The 27,860-nt window shown below is 37.8% G+C and overlaps 3 protein-coding genes across 4 annotated transcripts in view; 1 reads left to right on the top strand and 2 right to left on the bottom strand.

Annotated features, from left to right (window-relative positions):
- The window catches only part of LOC136840698 (transmembrane protein 248-like), a 44,235-nt gene extending 33,832 nt beyond the window's left edge, over window positions 1–10,403 (bottom strand). The window contains exon 1 of one of the 2 annotated variants that reach the window (XM_067107489.1): window positions 10,262–10,403. The gene's annotated coding sequence lies outside the window, so the exon portion shown is untranslated. The remainder of the gene's footprint in view (window positions 1–10,261) is intronic. The other variant, XM_067107488.1, reaches the window with a different exon arrangement.
- LOC136841108 (protein O-linked-mannose beta-1,2-N-acetylglucosaminyltransferase 1-like) lies at window positions 3,511–17,499 on the top strand. The gene is made up of 8 exons (XM_067108155.1): window positions 3,511–3,548; window positions 4,374–4,955; window positions 5,344–5,572; window positions 7,859–8,022; window positions 10,308–10,419; window positions 11,735–11,812; window positions 13,333–13,442; window positions 16,372–17,499. Exons 1-8 carry the CDS (start codon window positions 3,511–3,513, stop codon window positions 16,511–16,513), a joined length of 1,455 nt encoding a protein of 484 aa, XP_066964256.1. The 3' UTR covers window positions 16,514–17,499.
- A 2,213-nt stretch (window positions 17,500–19,712) lies between these two features.
- Window positions 19,713–21,984, bottom strand: LOC136840696 (peritrophin-1-like). Its single transcript, XM_067107465.1, has 2 exons — window positions 21,804–21,984; window positions 19,713–20,426 (listed from the first exon to the last, which is right to left on the bottom strand). Exons 1-2 carry the CDS (start codon window positions 21,874–21,876, stop codon window positions 19,966–19,968), a joined length of 534 nt encoding a protein of 177 aa, XP_066963566.1. The 5' UTR covers window positions 21,877–21,984; the 3' UTR covers window positions 19,713–19,965.
- Window positions 21,985–27,860: the final 5,876 nt, after the last annotated feature.

Genomic DNA, 27,860 nt, shown 5'->3' with positions numbered 1-27,860 from the left:
AGTATGAGTCGACACATTTTTAGTTTTTACAAGCTTTTCCCAATTATTATTATTATTATTATTATTATTATTATTATTATTATTATTATTATTATTATTATTATTATTATTATTATTATTATTATTATTATTATTTCAGTAGGTGAAACCTATTCACATGGAACAAACCCATGGGGCCACTGACTTGAAATTTAAGCTTCCAAAGAGTGTTGGTTTCAACCTCCCACAGCAGACCCCACACTGCAGCAGCAACTGACCATGATACAGAGTCAACGATTTTTTCATCGCCCTGGGGGAGAAGCGAACTCACTAGCCACCATACCAGCGGACCAGTAAATGCAAATAATGAACCAGCTCTGAGATCCTCCTGAACAAAAGTGTAGATAATCACAAAAAATTTCGTACACGACATACTTCAAAGTAGGCTTAGAACACCACATACTTCAAAATAGGCTTAGAACACCACATACTTCAAAACAGGCTGAGAACACCACCTACTTCAAAATAGGCTTAGAACACCACATACTTCAAAACAGGCTTAGAACACCACATACTTCAAAATAGGCTTAGAACAACTCATACTTCAAAACAGGCTTAGAACACCAAATTCTCCAAAATGGGCTTAGAACACCACATGCTTCAAAACGGGCTTAGAACACCACATACTTCAAAACGGGTTTAGAACACCACATACCTCAAAACGGGCTTAAACACCACATACTTCAAAACAGGCTTAGAACACCACATACTTCAAAACAGGCTTAGAACATCACATTCTTCAAAACATTCACCACATTTCAAAACAGGCTTAGAACACATACAAAATAGGCTTACTACAAAACAGGCTTAGAACACCACATACTTCAAAATTAGGCTTAGAACACCACATAAGACACCACATACTTCAAAATAGGAAACAGGTTAAAATAAAAAAAGAGGCATTACAAGAAAACTAATTAACTCCACACTCCTATATTCACAGGTTCCGACGATACGGAAAGTGTGAGCAGTATGAGACGCGCAAACGAAGCGGACGTTATCACCCCAGAAGAACCCCTTGTGGGACACCATCGTTTGCACTTGCCACCAGTCTGGGGGCAAGTCCAGTCTAGTGAGGTATGATTAGGCTACAAGCGAAGATGCAATGCATTACTACCCTATTATTATTCTGGTTGCGTTTTAATACGCTTTTATCTATTCATTAATTGATTAGTTCCTCTTTTTTTAATTTAATATTCTTTGAAGCTTGATCAGTGGTCCCTTGGACTTTTGTATTTCACCTTCTGAATAATAATAATAATAATAATAATTCCTAATAAACACCTAATAATAATAATAATAATTGGATAATAATAATAATAATAATAATAATCATGGTCCAAACAAAAAACTGGGCTTTCAGTTTTCCATGGAATAGGGTTCACCTTCCTGAAAAGTTGTTTAATTTACAAGTAAACAATTAACACAGGAATCTTGTGGGCTTCTTCCAAATAATAATAATAATAATAATAATAATAATAATAATAATAAGATCGTCCTCGTTTGTTAGAGGCGTATATACAGTACATACAGCATACACAGATGAAGGCATTGCATATATCCAGTTATGCTTGAAATCACTTAGAACACGGGAAGCCTGTATATGACGATGCACTACCAGGAAAAATGAAACACTGGGTATAAATCCTGACTGGTTTGTTCTTTAGTATTTCTTAGAACACCTTCAAGAATCCTCCTGAAGATGTCTTAGAAATACCAAAAAACCGAAATTTTACCCAGCCAAGAGATTAGATTTATACCCAGTGTTTCTTAAGAAAACAGGTTAAATACCCAGGTTTCATAAGACGAAACTGGTTATTTATACCCAGTATTTCATTCTTACTCGTGGTGAGTATGCATATCCATTTAATTCTTAAATCAACAAACACATTACACAGTAACTGACTCTAAATGCAAAAATGCAAATGAATGCATGAATGCATATGTATGCAAAATGCCAAATGCAAAAGTATAAACACATGTATATATATATATATTATAGCCAAGACAAGCCAAGCCAACTTTGTACCAGTCCCAAGCCCAGATACATAGGGAGCATTGGAGTCAGGAAAACCATCCATCCGTAATACATCTGCCAAAAACAATTATGAAATGAGCCGTTCAAGACAGAAAGCAGCTGAGGGAGGCTGATTAAAAACAGCGACCCCGACTAGAGATTAAACTGAGGAAAATTACAGTGCCCGAAGCGAAAGGAGCCAAATGATGTATATAAATTTACTTCTTCGGAGGGGAATTTTAAGTCCCTCAATAACAAACAAACACACACTCACACACACGCGCGCACGTGTGCACTGATTTTACAATGATTACATTTTAAGGTAGCTTCCGGTATCATCGTAACCGACTGGTGCACTATTTTTTTATACCATGTGGACTGTAATAGAAAACAAGTAAAAAATGCGCCTTAGTTTCTTCGGCGCAATCGAGTTTTCTGTACATTGTATAATCAAGGCCACCGAAAACAGATCTATCTTTCGGTGGTCTCGGTATAATGCTGTATGAGCAGCGGCCCATGAAACTTCAACCACGGCCCGGTGGTGGCTTATCCTATGTCGTTGCCAGAAGCACGATTATGGCTAACTTTAACCTTAAATAAAATAAAAACAACTGAGGCTAGAGGGCTGCAATTTGGTATGTTTGATGATTGGAGGGTGGATGATCAACATACCAATTTGCAGCCCTCTAGCCTCAGTAGATTTTAAGATCTGAGGGTGGACAGAAAAAGTGTGGACGGACAGACGAAGCCGGCACAATAGTTTTCTTTTACAGAAAACTAAAACTACTGTTTAAAATGAAAGACAACAGGATTACACTTGACCATTAGTCAAGCACTAACGAAACGGCACTCAGTGGTTCCTCCCCCAGGGAACCATCTTGGGATACTGTATGGCGAAGCGAACGTAATCTGTTCCTTATGAGTCTACAAAGTTTTTTCTATTAGTTTCCTGTAAAAGAAAACTATTGTGCCGACTTTGTCTGTCCATCCGCACTTTTTTCTGTCCGCCCTCAGAACTTAAAAACTACAGAGGCTAGAGGGCTGCAAATTGGTATGTTCATCATCCACCCTCCAATCATCAAAAATACCAAATTGCAGCCCTCTAGCCTCAGTTGTTTTTATTTTATTTACGGTTAAAGTTAGCCACAACCGTGCTTCTGGCAACAATACAGGATAGGCCACCACCAGGCAGTAGTTAAAGTTTCATGGGCCGCAGCTCATGCAGCATTATACCGAGACCACCGAAAGATAGATCTATTTTCTGTGGCCTTGATTATACGCCGTAGCGGCTGTACAGAAAACTAGTTTGCGCCGAAGAAAATTCTGCGCATTTTTTACTTGTTTTTTTCTTACCAATACTTATTTGTTTTTGCTGAGACTCTGATTTCTTGTGTACCTGAACGTTTCTCTCCCACCAGCTGCTGTCGAGTGCTCTTGCTGCTTCTCCAATCCTGATGGTGGTGACTACCAAAGACGAGAAAATGCTGCAGAGGTTAGTTACACTGACAAAAGGACCAGCACTGCTGAAGTACTCAGATCATAATGCTCTAGACAGCTGTCAAACTCACATGGAAACATGTTTAAGAGGAGTGAGAGTCAGCGTTGATCAGCGAATGAAGATTTCGCCTGAATCATTGAGAGGAATAACTGAGAGACCAGTTGGCTTCGTAATATTAACGTTATAAAATACTCATGGTAGCATGAGTCTTAAAATGGAGAAACAAATCCACAGTTATGTATATGTACATATATTTAAAGACAAATCTGTACAGAGAGCTTTCGGGAATTTGTTCGATTCTCCTTTTCAATCTCCAAACAGGTTCCCGAAAGCTCTTTGTACAGTTTTATATTTAAATAAATGTATATTATGCATAACTGGATTTGTTTCTCCAATATTAATGTTACCATGAAAATGAGCAAAAATATTTTGGTATAACTCACAGCATTTTCATCCAGGAAAACCCATAGTATTTTGATATTTATTATGAGAGAGAGAGAGAGAGAGAGAGAGATTAAAAACTTCACAAATCTGGACTAATTTTGAGAAAAAGCTTCAGTAACATTAGTGTTTCCAAGAAAATATGCAAACAATTGTTGGCAAAGCTTATAGTATTTTGATCCAGCAAAACTCACAGTATTTTGATAATTATTAATAGAGAGAGAGAGAGAGAGAGAGAGAGAGAGAGAGAGAGAGAGAGAGAGAGAGAGAGAGAGAGAGAGAGAGAGAGTACTTCAAAAATGTGAACTAATGTAGTATGCAATATCAGAATTCCTTTAGAGTATTTTCTAAGCATCTGTCATTCTATACTTCTAACAGATCTGTAGAAAACATCCTACGAGCCACGTCCGGCACAGGAATTAATCTCATCCTAACCTTGCAGAAGCCATTACAAAGGACGCTGCGCCTTCTGGGCAAGTACCCTTTGAAAATTCACGTAAGTGAAACCGACCTTGACGAAGGAGGAGAAGAAGAGAGCAGGGCATTCATTCCCGTGCCCTCGATACTACACCATTTTCGAAGTGTCGTGGGCACTCTGGCACGGAATGAGGACTTCTGTCCTAGAGATCCTACCCTGCCCAGTTTCAACGTCCTAAACACAGCTAGGAACTCCACACACACCTCCACTTACCACCTGACTTTGGAAGAAATCAGGGCAATGAAACAAGGAGTGCCCTTCGAAGACAATCCTTTCAATATCCTCCATCGTAAGGCCACCAAGAACTCCCTCCAACGAAATGGAGATGGTCTGCACTGGATCAGTCACCGAAACGACCATTCACATTGCAAAAAGGCCAGGCTCCTCAAGGAAGCACTGAACTTCGCCCTGAAAACATTTCCAACTTTAGAAAACCTGATTTTGCTCGAGTCGGGGTATGGCCTTGCTGAGAATTTTGTGAGGTAAGCTTTTACTGTGACAACTGAGCATACATTACACACACACACACACACACACACACACACACACACACACACACATGCACACACACACACATATATATATACTATTGACTTTATCACTTACACAATTGTTCTGTGCATTAATGCAATCACTAACAGGACCTCAGCAAAATTGGATGGTATCTAGCGGAGATATTTATTCACGAAAAGCAACTTTTCGTGAATAAATATCTCCGCTAGATGCTATCCAGTTTTAATGAGGTCCTGTCAGTAATGATATATATGATATATACATAATACATATAATTTCTGACTCAGACAAGACAACAGCCGAAAAAGAAAGGCGATCGAATCCTCGCAAATGTCAAAACGTATCAAATCGCCGCAGGTACTTTGAGGAGGCGTTGGTCCCACTGAAGGAGGACCCGTCTCTCTACTGCATCTCCGCCCACAACCCTCTCGCAAACGCCCGCACCGTGGGCGATCCGTCCAAGGTCTACAGAGTCGATCACTTCGTCAGCAGGGGAACGCTGATCCCGAAGAGGATCGTGGAGGAGATCGCCAGGGACTTCGTCGTGCACGAAGATACCGCTAGAGATCTTAAAGGCTCGGTTTTGGTCGGTACTGATAAGTTAGCGTTTAATGATTTAAGTTCTGCGTGGCTGTTCTTTCCTCTTTATCATTTGTTTTCTCCGGAGATAAAGAATAGAAGAGAGTATAGAATTTAGGCCAAAGGCCAAGAGCTGGGAACTATGAGGTCATTCAGCGCTGAAACGGAAATTGACAGTAGGAAGGTCTGAAAGGTGTAACAGGAGGAAAACCTCGCACCTGCACTATGAATCAACTGTTAGGAGAGGGTGGATGAGTAAGATGATAGAAAGAGAATATTAACGGAGGTACAATAAGATAAGAGGAATGAAAGGGGTTGCAGCCAGGGGCCCAAGGGACGCTGCAAAGAACCTCAAGTAATGCCTGCAGTGCACCTCATGAGGTGGCCGGAGGTAATGGGTTAAATGAAGAACAGGTCAAGTCAAAAGGTAAACACTTGCTTTCAGTCAAATTTCGAAGTCTTATGATATATGAATAACGATTTTTCATAAAAATACATTTAAATATTCTTTAGGAAATAACTTATCTCTTGACATTCTTTTTTTTCCAATACCTTCAAATGCGACTGAAAACTGAAAACAATATTTTCGGAAAAAATTAAAACCTCAGAAAAGAATCAAGAAAATGATATATTTTAGAAAAAATTAAAACCTCACCAGATCATTTAATCAATGAAGGGTTAATATTTTAAAATATTCAAAAATAGTAATTTCATTTTTTTTTAAGATATTTTTGCATTAGGGAAGTAAAATATGACATCTTAAAAGAAATCAGACAAACCAATCCATTTCTCAAGCAATGGAGCAAGCACACCAAAGGGGCCACTGACTTGAAATTCAAGCTTCCAAAGAATGTTGGTTTCAACCTCCCACCACAGACCCCACACTGCAGCAGTAACTGATCATGATACAGAGCCAGTGATTTTTCATCACCCTTGGGGAGGCGAGAACTTGCTACATCTGAGCGGCATGTCACGACACTAGCGACCATACCAGAGGACTATTCTTAGCTTTTGGTCTTAACTAAAACATTGATTGAAAATAGAAAACAGCAAGAAATTTAAACATTGACAACATCCTGTTTTGTAACTGAAGCGCCATGTTTGGAAGGTGGAGCTTTGTATTCTGTAAAGGAGGCCACTAACGTTCAGTTACACCTGCGCAGTTATGCCTGCACAGTCGGCCTGTGCAGGCGAAACTGAACCCACTAACATTCAGTTATGCCTGGGCAGTTATGCCTGCACAGTCGGCCCACTAACATTCAGTTATGCCTGGGCAGTTATGCCTGCACAGTCGGCCTGTGAAGGCGAAACTGAACCCACTAGCATTCAGTTATGCCTGGGCAGTTATGCCTGCACAGTCAGCCTGTGCAGGCGAAAACTGAACCCACTAATATTCAGTTATGCTTGGGCAGCTATGCCTGCACAGTCGGCCTGTGCAGGCAAAACTGAACCCACTAATATTCAGTTATGCCTGGGCAGTTATGTCTGCACAGTCGGCATGCAGGCAAAACTGTTATTCAGTTTCGCCTGCACAGGCATAACTGCACAGGTATAACTGAACATTATTGGGTTCAGTTACGCCTGCACATGCCGACTGTGCAGGCATAACTGCGCATGTATAACTGAACGTTCGTGGCGGCCTTAAAGCCCTGTCCACACTAGCGGGCACTGCCCGACAGGCAAACACTGTTCCCATAACCCGTTCCACTATACTGACCTACAGAGTATGGAGCCAGAACGATGCGATTGTTTGGTAACCACTGCTTCAGAAGCTAGAAAAGATATAAACAGCTGGAGGTGCCCGTCGGGCATGCCCGCTAGTGTGGACAGGCCATTAGGGGCCGAAAAAAGTCTGCCTGAGAAGGACGATATGCTCTCATAAGACCCTGCCTCCAGATTTGGAGGGTAAATCGACCGTCTATTCCTTCACGCCGGCAGAAAGACTTCTGTCTTCATTGGAAGTAGCTTAATAACTGAAGGATAATCTAGAGCACCAATAGTTGAAGGATAATCATCTTTCGTCCCGGAATTTCTATCAATTATCACCTTTTCTTGCAGTCGTAATTACTCTCAGCTGAGGAAGGATGCCAATATTTTGCTTCAGAAGCTATTTAATGAAGATAGAAAGTCTATTTGTTAGCCTGAAGGATTTAGGAAGAGAATTACTAGAATTACTAAGTGATAAATACACACATTTTATAATATATATATATATATATATATATATATATATATATATATATATATATATATATATATATATATATATATATATATCATCCTATCATCACAGGACATTTTAGAGACCTGGCTTTCCTGGTGGAGCAGGAGAAGAAGGAGAGGGTGCCTCATTCCCAACGTCCCCAGGATATGCCCCCTGAGGGCATCCGAAGGAGCTGGAGGTCAAGAAGTGGAATGTTACCCCCAGACTAACGGTGTCCGCGTCAATGCCACAAGGTAAAGCATTAGTTCTGGTTTGAAACTTCTGAGAGAGAGAGAGAGAGAGAGAGAGAGAGAGAGAGAGAAGAATTACAGTTCTGATTTGAAACTTCTTGAGAGAGAGAGAGAAGAGAGAGAGAGAGAGAGAGAGAGAGAGAGAGAGAGAGAGAGAGAGAGAGAGAGAGAGAGAGAGAGAGAGAGGTTTTTCTGATTTGACACTTTCGAGAAATTAGGTGGTGGAAACTGCATAAGCACGAGAGAGAGAGAGAGAGAGAGAGAGAGAGAGAGAGAGAGAGAGAGAGAGAGAGAGAGAGAGAGAGAAAGTCAAATTGGGTTCAAATGGAAGTTGGCAGTCATATTACGTTCCTATCGAAGTTGGCATCCATTTAACTGTTAAGTATTTGCTTAGATTAATGTGTTTAACAATGTTGTTGTTGTCATCTAAATATTTCTTATTGCTGTCTTACATAATTACGAATTAGATTCTGACAACTCCCTTTCAGCTCTCATTACTCCACATCCCATATATTGAACACATTTATACTTCCTTTGTACAGAGTTCTTGATTCATCTCCAAAGGTGGTGGTTCTTCTTCTTCTTCTTCTTTCTTCTTCTTCTTCTTCTTCTTCTTCTTCTTCTTCTTCTTCTTATTATTATTATTATAATTATTATTATTATTATAAACAGATCTAAAGATGAACCTAAAACATGTCGACATGTAACGAAAGAGAAAAAGAACCTACTGTAAATATGAGATACAAAAATCAATATCAAATTATTACAAAAACATAAAAAACAAAGATGCACGTAAAAAAAGCAGTCAGGAAATCAGAGCAAAAGAACGTCAAAAAAATAAACATATACACAAACAAATGAATATAAGCACCAAAGGACACAATAGTCAGATTTTCGCAGCGAAAGAACGTGACAGGGAAGAGACCGTCTGACAATCTTCTAGCCAAGGCTTTCAGAGACTTTTGTCATCGAACAATGTGACATTTTTGCTTCTCAGGGGATTATTAACCTCTAAAACCTTTCGTACTTCCTAACACACCAAATTCATGCTTGGTATATTGAGCAATGTGAAACAAGTAAAAAATGCGCCGAAGTTTCTTCGGCGCAATCGAGTTTTCTGTACAGCCGGTACGGCGTATGATTAAGGCCACTGAAAATTGATGTACCTTTCGGTGGTCTTGATGTAATGCTGTATGAGCCGCGGCCCGTGAAACTTTAACCACGGCCCGGTGGTGGCCTAACCTATATCGTTGCCAGGCGCACGATTATGGACTAACTTTAACTTTAAATAAAATAAAAACTACAGAGGCTAGAGGGCTACAATTTGATATGTTTGATGACTGGAGGGTGGATGATCAATATACCAATTTGAAACCCTCTAGCTTCAGTAGTTTTTAAGATCTGAGCGCGGACAGAAAAAATGTGGACAGAAAAAAGTGCGGACGGACAGACAAAGCCGGCACAATGGTTTTCTTTTACAGAAAACTAAAATATAAAGCAGGGTCCAAGTGTAATGCTTTGATCTTAGTGTTGTGCTTCTGTACTGACGAATGGAGAAGAGAGGTGACAGGCAATCTCCTTATATTATCGTCAGGATGAATAGAGGACCCTATTAATCCTGATTAATGTTAATGACATAGCAATTTTAACGACCGAAAAACCCATTAGCTAATTATAAATTACTGTCAGGGAAAACAGAAACTATTGTCTGGCTACGAAGGGTTGAGACTCGAATGTGATTGGCACCGTTGCCACATTTTCTTAACCCCGTTCAAACTTTACACGAGAAAGGGTGATGATTTGGTAGATTTGGCATTTTTTTTTGTAAGTGGCGCTGCCAATTCCTCGCTTATGGATGATTAAGTGAAGCATAAGTGGATTTTCTGTCATCTTCCTCCATTCTTCAGTGCAAAAGCAAAACAAGAAATTCTGTACATTTTCCATTTTGTTCAATACAAATTTGAATTAACGGTGTACATAATAATAAATATATATACCTTTTATGTATATAAGTACTTGTGCATGCATACACATGCATACATTACTCAAAAACGAAGCCACTTGTAAGTTAAACCAAACAGCTGAACTGTACGACTGTACTCAAGAATGATGATAACAGTTTCTTTTTTAATTATAAAGAAGCCAATGATAACGAATATAGTGAGTATTTGTGTTTCTTTATCAATTTCAATCAAGTCTGTCTGATAAGCTGTAAATCAATATCTTTTACGTAAGTACTCACTTTGTCTAGGTCTTTTATTTTCCAAGAGTTTCCTTTCTCTTTGCAGACTTGTCCATTACCAGTACAGTCAGGATATATACTACCAAATCACGTCGGCCAAGACACTGGGGGTTCAAGAGAAGGATTGCAGGAGAGAAGCATTCTTCCCTGAAAATATGGTAAGATCAATATACTGTTAGTACTAAGCATTCTCCTTCTGTAACCTAATCTAGAGGCATATACCTAGAATGAAATATAAAATTTAGGCAAAGGCCAAGCGCTGGGACCTATGAGGTCATTCAGCGCTGAAAGGGGAACTTGAAGGTAAAAAGGTTTGAAAGGTGTAACAGGAGGGAAACCTCGTAGTTTGCACTATGAAGCATATGTTAGAAGAAGGTGGAAAGTAAGATGGAAGATAGGGAATATAAGCGGAGGCACAGTCAAAGGAATGAAAGGGGTTGCAGCTAGGGGTTGAAGGGGGACGCTGCCTACAGTGCACTGCGCTAGGTGCACTGACAACACTAGCCCCCCCTAGGGAGAAGAGATATACATATAAAAATTTACACAAATATTTCCTCACCACAAGAAAGCCTTATGGCAGAGATTGTTATAGGTAACACCTCAAATGGTTAATCAGGTAAATCACTATACAATAAGTTTCAGTAAGATCAAAGCAAACGAAAATTTGAGATAAAAACAAATCCCTTTTGTCTCAAGGGAAGGGTAGATCTGACCCCCCGCCCCGCAAATAAAACTTAATGACTCCAGTGTTTGCAAAACGACATAAATATCTTATGAAGGCTCCTGGATTTGAGCTTCGGTCTAACAAAACATCCCCGATATCTAATCAAGAGGGGTGTGTCCATATCCTGTTATGTCACAGATAATTAAATTTTCTTTATAAGGTTTAGAAGTTCTCCAAAAACTTCACAACTCGCAGAGTTATTGAAGCCAAATCCTACGCATATATCATAATGAATAGATTTGAAGGAGACTGTCCGTGCCGGTCCGGTACAGTGTGAATCCCATTGAAGAATATTTTGCCAGTCCGCTACGGCACGGTCAGTCCAGTGGCGTAGCTGGCATTCTATCAGTTGGGGGTGCCTAGGCGGGGCCATGATATTTTTTGGGGGTGCCTAGGTGGGGCCAAGATATTTTTGGGGGGTGCCAAAGAAAGTTACACAAAACTAATGTACCAATTCTGTAATGAGTAAAGTATACTATTCTCGAATGTATATAATATTATCTATGTGAATGAAGGAAAGTTCAGCAATAATATCAGTAATTAGTAAACCTGTATTTGAAATTACAGAGCTCAATTCTCAATTAATTGTCAACTCTTACTATATCCAAATGTATCAAATATTGTAAGGGTTAAAGTTTAGCTACAAAGGGAATTTCAACTTGGGGGGGGGGGGCGGCAAGCATCTGACTGGGGTTAGGTGCAGGTGAATTTACATATGGTGTACATTTTATTTTACTCGCTTATTTCAGAATTCCTCCGAACGGTTTTCGATCTCCGTCAAGATGGAGAACTACGACGATGACTTCACTTTTCATCATGTCATGAAGGTACTCTTTCTATTAGCATAACTTTCATCATGTCATGAAGGTACTATTTCTATTGGTATAAGTTTCATCTTTCTATTGGTATAACTTTCATCATGTCATGAAGGTACTATTTCTATTAGTATAACTTTCATCATGTCATGAAGGTATTTCAATTAGTACAACTTTCATCATGTCATGAAGGTATTTCTATTGGTATAACTTTCATCATGTCATGAAGGTGTTTCTATTAGTACAACTTTCATCATGTCATGAAGGTATTTCTATTGGTATAACTTCCATCATGTCATGAAGGTATTTCTACTGGTATAACTTCCATCACGTCATGAAGGTATTTCTATTAGTACAACTTTCATTATGTCATGAAGGTATTTCTATTGGTATAACTTCCATCATGTCATGAAGGTATTTCTATAAGTACAACGTTCATCATGTCATGAAGGTATCTCTATTGGTCTATCATGCATCACTGACCATAGTTAAAAATCTTTATATTACCAACCTCAGTCCTTTTTACAAGTTTAGTATGAAATACCTAAAGGAAAGGCGCAACTTTTTCCTGATTTTATTTGCGCTTTGCGTTTTTTTTTTTTTTAATCATTTACAAACAATTCACCTCAAAACTACTACCGTTCAGAATGTTCAGTTCCAGTGTGTGTGTGTGTGTTTATACCTCCGCTAAGGTAAGTTAAACTAAAAGATACTCTTTCGTGGGAAAATCTTATAATTGTACTTCCTCTTTCGTGGGAAATTCTTATAACTGTACTTCCCCAAAGTGATTTACAAGACTGGATACTGGGCTGATCTAAATCACCACATTTCTCCACTGAATCAGCATCGACAAAAGAGATTTCATTGCATGCTTTGACCACCCACTAACACAAAACCCACTGTGCATGGAATCCTGATATTTAAGCCACAATTATGTCGATTTTTCCCGAATTACGTTCGTAAAAATAAAATAATGTTCTTGCTATAGGAATCATAATCAAAGTTCGTGAATTACTAATTTAAAAAAATGATAATGTTCTTGTAACAGGAATCATAATCAAAGCTCGTGAATTATTAATTAATATATATATATATATATATATATATATATATATATATATATATATATATATATATATGTGTGTGTGTTCTTGTTATAGGAATCATAATCAAGGCTCGTGAATTATTAATCGAAAAAATATAATGTTCGCAGGAATCATAATCAAAGCTCATGAATTATTAATTTACATAATATAAATAATCATTTTAGAAACCATTAAGGTGTTGTGCTTAGGGGTCATATATTTTTAGGAGCAAGATATAACAGTCTTCATTAAGATCATGGCATTATTTTCCTGACGTCCCTCCCTTCGAAACAATAAATTAATATTCCTTGTCATCACAGTCGTAATACATCCTTGTGACGTATTAATGAGCCAAAAAAATGTAATTACTCATTTTAGAAATCATTAATGGATTAAGAATTTTTGTAGTATTAATATTCCTAATGAAAATCCTGGCATTTCTTACAGTGCTTTGGTCTGGACCTGTCATCGCCTGTGGGGTACTTTGAGGGTATTTTCCAGTTCTCCTTTCAAAACACAAGTCTCATGATCATGGCTGTTCCATATTCAAGGTTTTCGTAAGTAGAATCTCAATACGTTTCTACCCTATTTGCAATTTCTTTTGTAATTACAGAAATATATATATATATATATATATATATATATATATATATATATATATATATATATATATATATATATATATATTGGCAGTTATTCTCAATACAAGTTTTTTGTTTTCTGTAAAAGAAAACTTTTGTGCCGGCTTTGTCTGTTCGTCCTCACTTTTTCTGCCCGCCCTCAGATCTTAAAAACTACTGAGGCTAGAGGGCTGCAAATTGGTACGTTGATCATCCACCCTCCAATCATCAAACATACCAAATTGCAGCCCTCGAGCCTCAGTAGTTTTTATTTTATTTAAGGTTAAATTTAGCCATAATCGTGCTTCTGGCAACGATGTACGACAGGCCACCACCGGCCCGTGGTTCTGGTTTCATGGGCAGCGGCACATACAGCATTATACCGAGACCACCGAGATATAGATCTATTTTCGGTGGCCTTGATTATACGCTGTACAGAAAACTCGATTACACCGAAGAAACTTTGGCGCATTTTTTACTCGTTTCTTATCTAACTCTGTTTTCGTAAGTACTTTGAATATGTTCCTGTCTTATTTGCAATTTCTTTCGTAATTATAGCAATATATTAAGAATTGAAAGTTATTCTCGATATGTTTTTTTTATTTTAGCAACAAGGAACTTTTACATGACCTCATAATGATGTCTAAAGTCAGACCATTTTATGCAGGCAGTTTGGGAATATACTGAAGCTGTGTTATACTTGTTAAATATTTATAGAAAATATGAAAAGATGAATTTGAAAGTAGGTAATGATTAAATTATTATGTATCTTGCTTGGAATTTTGAAGATTTGGTTTTTCACCGACTACAGACATTCCTTGGAAGCCAACCCAGAACTGACTAGAAAAAATGGTCAGTGTATAATATTTACACATTCCACTTGCATGTAATCTATAGTTGATAACAAATCCCTTGTGACTTTATCTTGCTCTTATCAAATAGCATAGGTGTGTTAAAATTTGACATCGCCGACAACATCTGAAACCTTACATGAGTCATACCACCCAGATATGAGTCACTGGAATCCATCCAGATTTTTATCTGGTTGGGAAGAAATGTAACATTTTTCAATTTTTTTTTATAAAATAATTTAATGACCCTTTTGAATGAAATTTATGATCTGATACTTTTCCTGAGAATTCCTAGTTTAGAAAATAGGAATAAAATAATTAGTTAATTAATAGGATTTTTCTGGCGTCTATAAGTAAACGAGTGAAAAACGAGCCGAGGTTTCTTCGGCGCAATCGAGTTTTCTGTACAGCCGCTACTGTGTATAATCAAGGCCACTGAAAATAGATATCTCTTTCGGTGGTCTCGGTATAATGCTGTATGAGCCGTGGCCCATGAAACCTGAACCATGGCCCGGTGGTGGCCTACCCTTTATCGTTGCCAAAAGCATGATTATGGCTAACTTTAACCTTTAAAAAAAATAAAAACTACTGAGGCTAGAGGGCTGCAATTTGATATTTTTGATGATTGGAGGGTGGATGATCAACATACAAATTTGCAGCTCTCTAGCCTCAGTAGTTTTTATGATCTGAGGGCGGACGGACATTCAAAAAGCCATCTCAATAGTTTTCTTTTACAGAAAACTAAAAGCTCCAACTTTCTGTGTTGTTATTCACAACAATGAGTAAAAATTTTAATAATAATTCAAAAGTTGCCTCAACTTATATTGACCATCCTCCCTATAATAGCGTTCTCTTCAAACTGACGCCATTATACTATTCTGCCCTAAAATGGAAGAACTGCAGTATCTGCAAAAATACAAAACTGAGAAAAATTGTAGATACTCCCTTGCCTTGCTACTGATTTTGCAGATACTGCAAATGGGACCCCCTAAATAAAGCACTGAATAATCATTCTGAAACTGCAGTAACTTGCGTATTGGTGTTTCACGAACCCAGTAGGTGGCATGTCTCAATTTCGAAAATTTTGCAGATACTGCAGTTTTCCATTTTAGTGCAGTAGTCATATAGAATTTTTAATTCTCTTGGGTTTAAATTCTTCTTATAAGCTTTAATTCCGTTCTCTGATTCTCTTGGTGTAGTTTTTGGATCCAGCCCATGAACGCTCAATGAGCGTACTATAGCGTCCGTGAGTTATTGGTTCTTGATCATACTTCAGGAGTCAAAACCTTCAACTACAGTATAAACACTTAACGTTCCAGCAAATGGCCCTCCCCATCTCCCTCTCTCTCTCTCTCTCTCTCTCTCTCTCTCTCTCTCTCTCTCTCTCTCTATTATCTCTCTCTCTCTCTCTCTATTATATATATATATATATATATATATATATATATATATATATATATATATATATATATATATATATATATACTGTATATATGCATATGCATATATATATATGTATACAATACAGTACATATGCACATACATGCATGCATACATATATGTATATATAGTGTGTATATGAATGAATTTTATCACATCACCGTGATTCATATGCAAGCATTAAGCTACCAATGTCTTTTAATACACAATTCGCTCTACCTCGGAAATAGTCTACAGTAGTTTCATATATGTTAACCAAAGGGAATTTTTTAGTTGATATTAAGTTCGTCGTCTCGCGGGCTCGAACCAAGGAAGACAAGAACTGAGGACTACAGTGACACGCCTTAAACCACACGGCCATCAATTGTTAACATATATGAAAGTATATTATTTCCCAGGTAGAGCGAATTGGATATTAAAGGACATTTGTAGCTTAATGATTGTGTGTATATATATATACATTTACGGCAGAAGCTACTGATCCGGTTATATATATATATACATCTCAGATACTGAACAGACTAAGATGTTTGTTTCCAATTTGTAAACTGACAGGCTATTCATTTCTTCCACAGACCAGCTTTAAAGGACCCCGACGCCCTCATACTGGCAGACACTGGGGATGAACAACATAAAACCGGGAGAATGCAGTACCTGAAGCATAGGAATCTCAATTTCACATTCAGCAACCTCCCTGTCGTACGGATTACAGCATAGCAATCTACTTTCATCTTGGTCTCTGCAAATCTCTTTGATGTTCTTTGCAAATCTCTAAGTTCCTTCTAATTTCCAAGTAAGAAAAGTTTGTCTGTATCTTATTACAGACAGAATATAGAATTTAGGCCTAAGGCCCAGCGCTGGGACCTATGAGGTCATTCAGCGCTGCAAGGGAAATTGACGGTATGGTCTGAAAGGCGTAACAGGAGGAAAACCTCGCAGCTGCACTGTGAATCAATTGTTAGAGGGGGTGGACAGTAAGATGGAAGAACGAATATGAATGGAGGTACAGTAAACGGAATGAAAAGGGTTGCAGCTAGGGGCCGAAGGGACGCTGCAAAGTGATGCCTACAGTGCACCGCATGAGGTGCACTGACGGCATTATCCCGCTACGGGAAGTATCTTATCACGTCTCCTCTTGAATAGAGTTTTTAGGAATCTTAGCTTGTAAATTTATCTATTAAGAAATAGTAGAGGAACATCACTTTAGCAAGACAGCTTGGTAAACCTTTATGCTCCCAAATATCTTGTCGCAAAGGATTACCTAGGGCAGTCATTTTCATTTAATTATACTGTCCTTTGTATTTTCTTTTGTGTATAGGGCAGCTCTCTGTAACTTCCAGCTTCTAAACTCTGTTACGCATTTCATGTAACAAGAACAAGGATACGTTTTCTGATTTGACAAAATATTCTAATTTCTTCACCATGAAACTAATTGCATTTATTGTTAATAATTTGGCTGAATTTAATGCAATAAAGTTTTCGACTCTTGCTCATTATTATAACATTTGTGTCTGAATCATTTGTATCTGATTTTCCAATTTCTTTATTTCGCCTGCAAATAAAATCTGTAACATATTGGACAATTTAACCGATGTTTGATGTACACTTTGTTCGCATACAATAAAAGTACTGTAATTTATTTTTTTTAAAGACTGATAAATTGTTGCGTACTCCAAAAAATATACTAAATGTCTGAACAGTTATTCTTTTTTGTTTGCAAACAGTTTCTTGGAAACAGTTTGCAAACTTTGTTTCCAAATAACGTTTCACAGTTGGACAGGCCTTAAGAAGACAACTTCAACTTGAAAACAGTCAAATTTGACGTCTTCGCTTCTCAATCGTTGGTCAGGTAGTAAAAATATGCCTAAAATAGTTAAAACCAAGTATTTTCCTTGTCAGTCACAAGATATGTCCGAGAAAGCCTTTTCTTCAACTTATCATTGCAAAGCTATGTTAGTAATATCAAACATATTTTAATGATTCATAAATTATAACTTGAGTTAGTTAAGGTTATTGTGTTTATATTAAATATCTTGTTAATTAATCATTTAGACTTGACAGTTCCCTCCCCACGGAATCATTATCACTTGACGCCTGTTTCCTAAAAAGTCTTTACAGATTAAAAGATAAAATTGAAACAAGAAGGTTTCAGCACTAGATCTTGATTCCGAGATAAGATACTCTAAAACCCTGACATTGCCGATAGCTATTTATACAAAGAAATGGCTATGTGATGGTTCTGAGTACAGAAACATCAGCAAAAATGACACCAAGTCTGGTCACTGTCATGGAATTAAAATACGCATAAGCTTTTTTGAAGGTCATTTTGGCGCTCAGTTGTAATGCTGATTGATAGCAAGTAGTATGGAATAGGACTGGTTACAATTGTCTCACTACTTTTGTCGACAACAAAGAGCAAGTGATTCTCTTAACACTGACCGTCTCCAATCCTATAACAGTGGTTTCGCCGATACACCGAGTGTGGTTTCGCCGATACACCGAGTGACTAGAAGCTGGCTGTAGTAAATACGCTGCTTAATTACAGGGCCATGTTTTATCGTAACTTTAAAACACAGCAGGTGAAAAAATAAAAGGACGCAGCGTCACGAATGAGATCTGTGGAAAGTATTGATTTTGGTAAAAGGGGAAGTGAGAGACGATGGAAATATACAGTAGTTTAGGTACAGACACGTAACTGTGAACATTTATCAAAAGATTGTTTCAACCAGAAGGAGCCCAGAGCACCTTAAAGTTACACAATTGACAAAATATGTGTACAACACGAAAAAAAATTATAGCTAAAAAAAAAATCCAGCAAGAATAATCCCTTCTAAGACACACCATCAAATTAATCTCCTAATTTTGATTTCAATTTGGTGGTGTGATGATGATTTTCAGAACATCTGTTCCTGAATCAAAACGAAAACTGACAGAAACGTTAAAAGAATAGAATGTAGAATTTAGGCCAAAGGCCAAGCGCTGGAACCTATGAGGTCATTCAGCGCTGAAACGGGAATTGACAGTAAAAGGACTGAAAGGTGTAACAGGAGGAAACCCTTTTACAATTGCACTACGAAACAATTGTTAGGAGAGGGTGGAAAGTCAGATGGAAGAAAGAGAATATGAACGGAAGTACAGTAAAAGGAATGTATAATTATTTTCAAGTACACTTCACTATAACGTTTCTATCAGTCTCCCTTTTTAAGGTTTCTGTAAAAGAAAACTATTATAGACATCGCTATTTGTCTGTCCGCCCTCAGATCTTAAAAACTGTTGAGGTTAGGGGGCTGCAAATTGGTATGTTGATCATCCACCCTCCAGTCATCAAACATATCAAATTGCAGCCATCTAGCCTCATTAGTTTTTATTTAATTTAAGGTTAAGTTAGCCATGATCGTGCGTCTGGCAACGCTACAGGACAGGCCACCACCGGGCCGTGGTTAAAGTTTAAAAGTTTCATGGGCGGCGATTCATACAGCATTATACCGAGACCACCGAAAGATAGATCTGTTTTCGGTGGCCTTGATTATACGATGTACAGAAAACTCAATTGCGCGAAGAAACTTTGGAGCATTTTTTACTTATTTTACGAATCTGTTTAATATCCCATTTACTTCAAATAAATTTTTTTTTTATTCTTTACCGTTTCTACTGCGCCATTTTGCAACACTGTTACATGTGCTAAGACTGAAACGTAGATAAACAAAATAAGCCGTGAGTTGTTAATGTACTTTATTTGTGAACTAGCCTTAGTAAGAATTTCTTGAAGCCTGGTGCCACTTTTTGGTACCTTGCATACAAGCATTTATTCGTTTGAACTACAAAGACTACCTCCACTTTTAGGTACCTACCGCAGAAACATTAATTTTTCTGAACTGCTTTCGTAATCAGTGTCAGGATAAAATGAAGATAACCATTTTGCCAAACGTGCTTTTAATGAGTCACAGTGAGTTCTAGAAACCTCAAACAATCAACGTCAGAGGAGGCGCTAGCAGGACGGGAAAATTTAAGACATCCACTTTGCCAAACGTGCTTTTAATGAGTTACAGCGAGTCGCAGAAATCCTCTAACAATCAACGCCAGAGGAGGCGCTAGCAGGACGGGAAAATTTAAGACATCCTCTTTGCCAAATGTGCTTTTATTGAGTTACAGTGAGTCGCAGAAATCCTCTAACAATCGGCGTCAAAAGAGGCGGTGCAGGTAGCATAGGCCGCCTCCACGCAAGTGGCGCTCACTTCGTCGAAGTACTTCCCGCTGCCGCAAGACCTGTAGGAGGCGACGCCGTTCCTGCACCTGAAGAAACGACGGCAGTCCCTCGGGTGAGGGAAGCGCCCGTACTCCCTGGGGCACTCGAACTGGCAGTGGCCGGGGCACTTGGTTCCTGAAGGGTAGTTGTAGAACCCGAGGCGGCAGGGAATGTTAGTTTCGTGCTCGCACCTCAGCTGGCTCTGGTCCCAGACGGTTCCCTCGGCGCAGGGCATCTCCACGGGGCCGAAGGGGGCACACTGGAGGAACTTGCGGCAGTCGGAGGGATGGGGGCGGTAGCCCCTGGCGCAGGAGACGCTGCAGCCCTCGACGAGGCCGCTTGCGGCAGACGCTTCTGCGGGCAGGAGCTCGGTATCTTCCGAGCCTGTGGTCGAAATGGGACATTGGAAAGTTCATTGCGTTGCAAAATAATAATAATAATAATAATAATAATAATAATAAACCGAAAAGTTCATTGCATTGCAAAATAATAATAATAATAATAATAATAATAATAATAATAATAATAATAATAATAATATTAAACCGAAAAGTTCATTGCATTGCAAAATAATAATAATAATAATAATAATAATAATAATAATAATAATAATAATAATAATAATAATAATAATAATAATAATAATAAACCGAAAAGTTCATTGCATTGCAAAAAAAATATATATATATAAAAGTAACTTTTTGTAAACTGACCATTTCAAAGAGGTTTTTAGAAGTTACATAATTCTGAATACTATCGTTTATTGTTCCCACTTTAAAAAAATGAACCACGTAAATAAAAAATTATAATTGGGGGTAGATACGGAACGTTGCATTTTTTTATTGCTGTAATCACGGAGTTGCAATCCATTTTAATCTATGTGAATTTAATTTATCTAGGTCGATGGGTTGTATCGTTTTCGCTATGAAGTTTTGTTATTTGTTATATTTGTTTTAAAGACTTCCTTTGTTGACTGAAATCAAGGTGTAAATTTGTTTTCACATGACGAATGTAGCTTAAAAATTTCACTGTATATTCATGGCAAAAGGTAACTATTTACTCTTGGAATCCTATGTACCGTTAAAACACCACTGCCCTCAGCTCTCAAGGGGGTAACAGCGTCTGTGGTCAAGAAATGGGCGTGAGGCTCGCAGCCTCATCCTAAAAGATTTCCGGAGAAAAAGGAAAGCTTTACCACACTAGCTCTAATGAGGGTGTCATAATCTGGAGCATGTTTGCTCAGGTCCGTAATCCGTTCAAAGACTACCGTTCCTAAGTCACCCAAATGTCAATGGGTATCAGCATCTTTCACGGTCAAGAAAAAGGGTGAGGGGCTGGCAACCCCATCCCTAAAGATTTTCTGTGAAACAAGAAGGCTGTTACCATTCCGACGTCACTCCTTCCTATAAGGGGTGGCCGGGGAAAGGCATTTATAATATATATTATATATACATATATGAAACGACTGTTGGAACTTCCTGACCGACGAGAGATATTTTAGTTTCCGAAATACAACCCTCTGTGGTGTTTGTATGGGCAACAATTAGTAGAGAATATATATTAATATTCATACATTTATATATATATATATATATATATATATATATATATATATATATATATATATATATATATATATATATATATATATATATATATGTATATATATATACAGGCAAAGAAAGATAGATAGTTAGACAGATATTTACATAATTTTTTTGAGTGCTCAAAAGACTGACAGCTCTCATTCAAAAAACTTACTCTCAGTCCCCTGAGCGCTGACAGCAGCCACGCCCACAATCACCAGCATCAGGACTGCCTTACTGAAAGCCATGGTTGGTCTCTGTCGCTTCCAAAGACTCCCTTCCTCCTTCACAGGGCGAGAAGAGCGTGGACAATTCGCGCCTTCTGACGTTCCCTCCCGCCTTTTATACGTGTCTCTGACATTAAGACTGCTATCTCGACTCGAATAAAAGTCCAGTAAGGTCTGACGTATCGTAATTCATTTCTGAAGTCACGTAATTTTTATTTTATTATCCTCGATCAAAGGATAAAAGGATTATTCTTATGAGAAAGGTTTGTGAGATAAGATATTATTCCAAGGATAAGAGGTTTCCCTATGAAATCTGTTGAGTTTACACCCCTTTTTGTAATTTCATATGTTCACGGATTCTCACTGGGGTTTTAATTCATGTATAAATACATAAATATACATACATATATATACAGTGTATATATATATGTATATACATAAACATCCATATATACACGCACATATATATATATATATATATATATATATATATATATATATATATATATATATATATATATATATATAAAAACATTTAGTATCGAATTCACTGTACATAGGGAATAACGTTCACCCAGAAGGAATAACTACTTCGTTCCCATAGACAAATGGTCAAACTCGACTGTCCACCGTTGTTTCTAAACCAGGGGCACAAGTTCGAATCCTGGCCGAGGATTTTAATCGCTGCTGGCCCATTTACCCAAGCCTGAAGAAACAGCTTCTCGCTCAGGTTTTAAAACCCTCTGATTGGTCCGCCGTGATGTGAGGTCGTCGAGTTCGATGTGAGGTCGTCGAGTTCGACCTCCGAAGACGGTGGAGCTTTTCATTCCAGGGCCACAAGTTGGGCGAAATCTGTCTTTGGGCTCGTTAGTTTTTTTATACTCTTTGTTGTTACCTCTTCTCTAGCAATTCTTAGGTTTATCTTGTATGAATGTGCGTAGTTTTTTTTTTGTATCCTTTATTTAAAAATGTTCAATGTACAGTATACATAGTCTCGAGTTGCAATATTACATGAAATTCCCTGTAACAATGTTCCTCAGTAACCTCACTTAAACCTATCTTAAATCTGCTTTTTCTTTATTATTTTTATGTTACAAAAGTTCATCATACAACATTTGTAGTTGTTGATTTGTTGTCTTCAACAACTGCTTCATCATCATCTAGCCACCAGTGAGAACTGAAGCTCATGTTTGCTAGTCCAGATTTTGGTGGGATTAACCACGACAGTCGAAAGACTGAATCTGCACCAGGAATTCAAGTTCCTAGACTTACTAAGGTTAAAACAAGGGTCCGAACACCACTGATGTGTAGAACCCAATGCTAAATTCACCTTCACAAAACAAGAACCAGCGCGGAGCATTCTGTAAGAAACTTCATCAACTAGGAAAATGACTCATAAGGATGTCCGAATATAATCTTTTGGATTTCATGAATCAACAAACTCACTCTAGCATATATAAAAAGGATATTACCCTCTCAAGCTACAGAAGAACAGCAGGTTCATGTAATAACTGAAAAAATACAGCCTACAGTAATGTGTAGGTAGAAATATACACACAAGCAAAGAGCCACTATAAGGTGAATACATAACAGTAAAAAACTCGGAGAAGTTAAATATATTAAAACTGTTTGGCAAGGTACTCCAACAGTATTAGTCCATAAACCTATAAACACCAAGACGAACAGCACATACAGGTGCTTTATGAAATGAGCAGCACGCACTAATCCATTTTCCTTCCCAGACCTCTCCCACAAGGCTGGGACTCACTGCTATAAAACTTTCTCTCCTGCTGATGGGTGCCGTAAGGTTCAAAGGGGTTGCAATCCTGCCTCTCAAAATCTTTCTTTTTCATCAGTTAACTGCCAAAAGCACTTTATTTTTTTTTTTTTCACAGACTGACCCAGGAGCAAGAGCCCGTGCCAGCACAAGGCTGGCTTAATCTTAAACAAGAAAACTAATTCAAAGGCACACTTACTAAAGGCGATTATACAGAAGAAGTTTTCTACTCGCATATGAATTATGAAAGATGGCTCAAGAGGATATTTCCTGAAAATGGTCTGTCTTAATTGCCAATGGTCAGAAAACGAAATCACAACTTAGGGCATATTTTCCTTTTAGAAATCCAAACCAAATCAAAAGTAATGGAGCATACGACACTGATACTATCTCTGTAGGCTTATTAATCAATCCTGGGAAGGATGCCTAGTTTTTTCGGTAGAATCTGGTGTTCTTCCAGTATAATAAAAAAAAAAAGATTATATTCAGGGTGGGAGTTCAGACCTAGAAGACATATTTAGACGCATCTAGCAGATTGCCTGATTAACAAAGGGCTTACGAGTGCCTATCGAAGACAGTGTTGCAAAGTATGACGGAATTATTGAGCAAACTTTCCTTTTTATTGTTGAATATAAATGATGAATTATATATGATGAATTGAATTGAATATGGAATTTAGGCAATAAGCCGAGCGCTGGGACCGATGAGGTCATTCAGCGCTGAAACGGAAACTGACAGTAAAAGGTTTGAAAGGCGTAACAGGAGGAAAACCTCAAAGCAGTTGCATTATGAATCAATTGTCAGGAGAGGGTGGGAAGTAAGATGGAAGAAAGAGAATATGAAAGGAGGTACAGTAAAAGAAACAAAAGGGGTTGTGTCAGCTAGGGGACGAAGGCACACGGCAAAGAACCTTAAGTAATGCCTATAGTACAACGCACGAGGTGCACTGTTGGCACTAACCCCCTACGGGGTCCAGAGCTATAAAATCATAGAGATGGTAAAATCCAGTTATACTTTCCAAAGCTATACAATCACAGAGCTGGTTAAAAAGCAGTTATACTTCGAGGCATTTACATTACAAAAAAACAGATTTGGGTTTGTGGAAAGATTAGGAGCGTCAAGCCACGAGTGAACATATCAGGAAGGCTTTCTTTTTTATCAAAATTAAAATCTGGAAGAAGTGATTGGCCGAATATCACAGACGGCCCTTACGTCAAGCGGCGCTGGAGGTGACGAATATGACGATAAACATAATTCTCTCTTTTTAATACAATGAATGGATTTCAAAAGTCAGGTAGCAAACAGCTTCTATCACGATTAAGCATAAGACCATAATCTGGGTGATCAGAAAACTATATCTTAATCTACTAAATTCACCTCGCAACGACTGACTTCGTAAGATTTATATAAGGAATGGAATACGGAGTTTAGGCCAAAGGCCAAGCACTGGGACCTGTGAGGTCATTCAGCACTGGAAAGAAAATTGAGAGTAATAGGCTACAAAGGTGTAACAGGAGGGAAACCTTGCAGTTGCACTTTGAAATAACTGTTAGGAAAGGGTGGATAGTAAGAGGGAAAAAAGATAATATGAACGGAGGTACAGTAAAAGGAATGAAAGGGGTTGTAGCTAGAGGCCGAAGGGACGCTGCAAAGAACATTTAGTAATGCATACAGTGCATCCCGTGAGGTGCACTGACGGCACTAACCAGGGGCAAGATTTATACAAGATCAAGGTCCATGATCATCCAAGCCATAAATAATCTCTTTCAATATGTTTTTTATTTATTTATTTATTTATTTTTTGCCTCACAACAAAATCTGTGCATGTTTTAGGATAAAACGTAAAAGGGGTAACAATATTTGATCTCTTTCTTACAAATTCTCTTATAAACATCTCTAATAATTAGACCGTCTGTCGCAAAAAAAGTAAAGAATGCTCCGAAGTTTCTTCGGCGCAATCGAGATTTCTGTTCAGCGCATAATGATGTATGAAACTCTCGGCCACGGTGTTGGCCTGTGTTGTTGGCACCCACAACAGTACCAGACGCATGATCAAGGCTAACTTTAACCTTAAATAAGAATAAAAACTTCCGAGGCTAGAGGGCTGTAATTTGGTATGTTTGATGATTGGAGGGTGGAATATCAACATGCCAATTTGCAGCCCTCTAGCCTCAGTAGCTTTTAAGATCTGAGGGTGGACAGAAAAAGTGCGGACGGACAGACAAATAGCCATTTCAATAGTTTTCTTTCACATTAAACTAAAAAGTGCAAAACCTGCCAAAAAAGATTCAACATCGATTGCTACTTTGAGCTGAATACACAAACGGGCGTCTTATCGATTAACAAACCAAATTCAAATCAAGTCCATTATTATTATTATTATTATTATTATTATTATTATTATTATTATTATTATTATTATTATTATTTCAGTAAATGAAACCTATTCACATGGAACAAGCTCAACAAAGGGGCCACTGACTTGAAATTCAAGCTTCCAAAGAATGTTGGTTTCAACCTCCCACCACAGACCCCACACTGCAGCAGTAACTGATCATGATACAGAGTCAGTGCATACCACGACACTAACCACTATACCAGCGGACCAGCTTCACATCTGTTAGTATAAAATTACGTGGACAATCAGTGATAAACCGTCATGTACATGTGTAAAAGTGTCTGTTACACATTTAGTATCTATATATCTTGGTGAAGATGGGTAGAATAGAATAGAATATACAATTTAGGCCAACGGCCAAGCGCTGGGACCTAAGAGGTCATTCAGCGCTGAAAAGGAAATTGTCAGTTTAAAGGTTTGAAAGATGTAACTGGAGGAAAACCTCGCAGCTGCACTATGATCAACTGCTAGGAGAGAGTGGTAAGTAAGATGAAAGGAAGAGAATATGAAAGGAGGTACAGTAAAAGGAATGAGAGCGGTTGCAACTAGGGGGCATAGGGACGCTGCAAAGAACGTTAAGTTGAATTGTTTATTCATTTCTTTTGGTGGGGAGGGGAACCAAGTGTCACATTTCTCAACAAAATTGATAAATTTGTTGGTGTAGTATTTATATATTTGCTATATATATATATATATATATATATATATATATATATATATATATATATATATATATATATATATATATATTTGTCTGAACCAATCTTGTTTTCTCTTTGCTGCTAAGTCCTGTTGAAATGTGTCCTTCCAAGAGAATATAAAATGATTACGTGTTCACTGACAAAATATATAATCTGGTTGGTGGCCACTACTCTCGGCTGTATGGGAAACCATAACAGATCAGAGAGCTGTTTGATATAAATCAACTACTACAGTACAGTCTAGTTTCACTCAAGACGCTTTTAATTGCTAGTTATCTGCGGTTTTCATATGGAAGTTGCTCTTTATACTCTGACAAAGTTTGTACAATTTGTTACTGTTTGAAATTTTTATCAGTTCGCAGCTTCAACTGACTTCCTGATAAAGAAAAAACGTCTGATTTAATATGTTCCCAGAGCAGAGAGCTGTTAGTTAAAAATCAACTACTACAGTACAGTCTAGTTTCACTCAAGACTTTTAATTGCTAGTTATCTGCGGTTTTCATATGGAAGTTGCTCTTTATACTCTGACAAAGTTTGTACAATTTGTTACTGTTTGAAATTTTTGTCAGTTCACAGCTTCAACTGACTTCCTGATAAAGTAAAAAACGTCTGATTTAATATGTTCCCAGAGCAGAGAGCTGTTAGTTAAAAATCAACTACTACAGTACAGTCTAGTTTCACTCAAGACCTTTAATTGCTAGTTATCTGCGGTTTCATATGAAGCTGAAATTTATACTCTGACAAAGTTTGTACAATTTGTTACTGTTTGAAATTTTTGTCAGTTCACAGCTGACTTCCTGCTCTGATTTAATATGTTCCCACAAGAAACAGTCTAGTTTCACACTTTTAATTGCTATTGTTATCTGCATTTTCATATGGTTCCCATTTGCTCACCTTAAAGAATAAATAAAACTGATGCTATGTTCCCAGAGCAGAGAGCTGTTAGTTACAATTAACTACTACAGTGTTTTTCACTCAAGAATCTGGGTAAGTTTGTACATCTGTTTGAAATTTTTATCATTCTCAAAGCTGTTAGTTAAAATCAACTACCCTTTTGTCGTATATTATAATAATTTGTACAATTTGTTACTGTTTGAAATTTTTGTCAGTTCAAATCTTCAACTGACTA

The sequence above is a fragment of the Macrobrachium rosenbergii genome, chromosome 8, assembly GCF_040412425.1.
Source record: "Macrobrachium rosenbergii isolate ZJJX-2024 chromosome 8, ASM4041242v1, whole genome shotgun sequence".
Taxonomy (NCBI): domain Eukaryota; kingdom Metazoa; phylum Arthropoda; class Malacostraca; order Decapoda; family Palaemonidae; genus Macrobrachium; species Macrobrachium rosenbergii.
The sequence above is the reverse complement of the archived record's forward strand: the minus strand, read 5'-3'. Positions and strand labels throughout refer to the sequence as shown.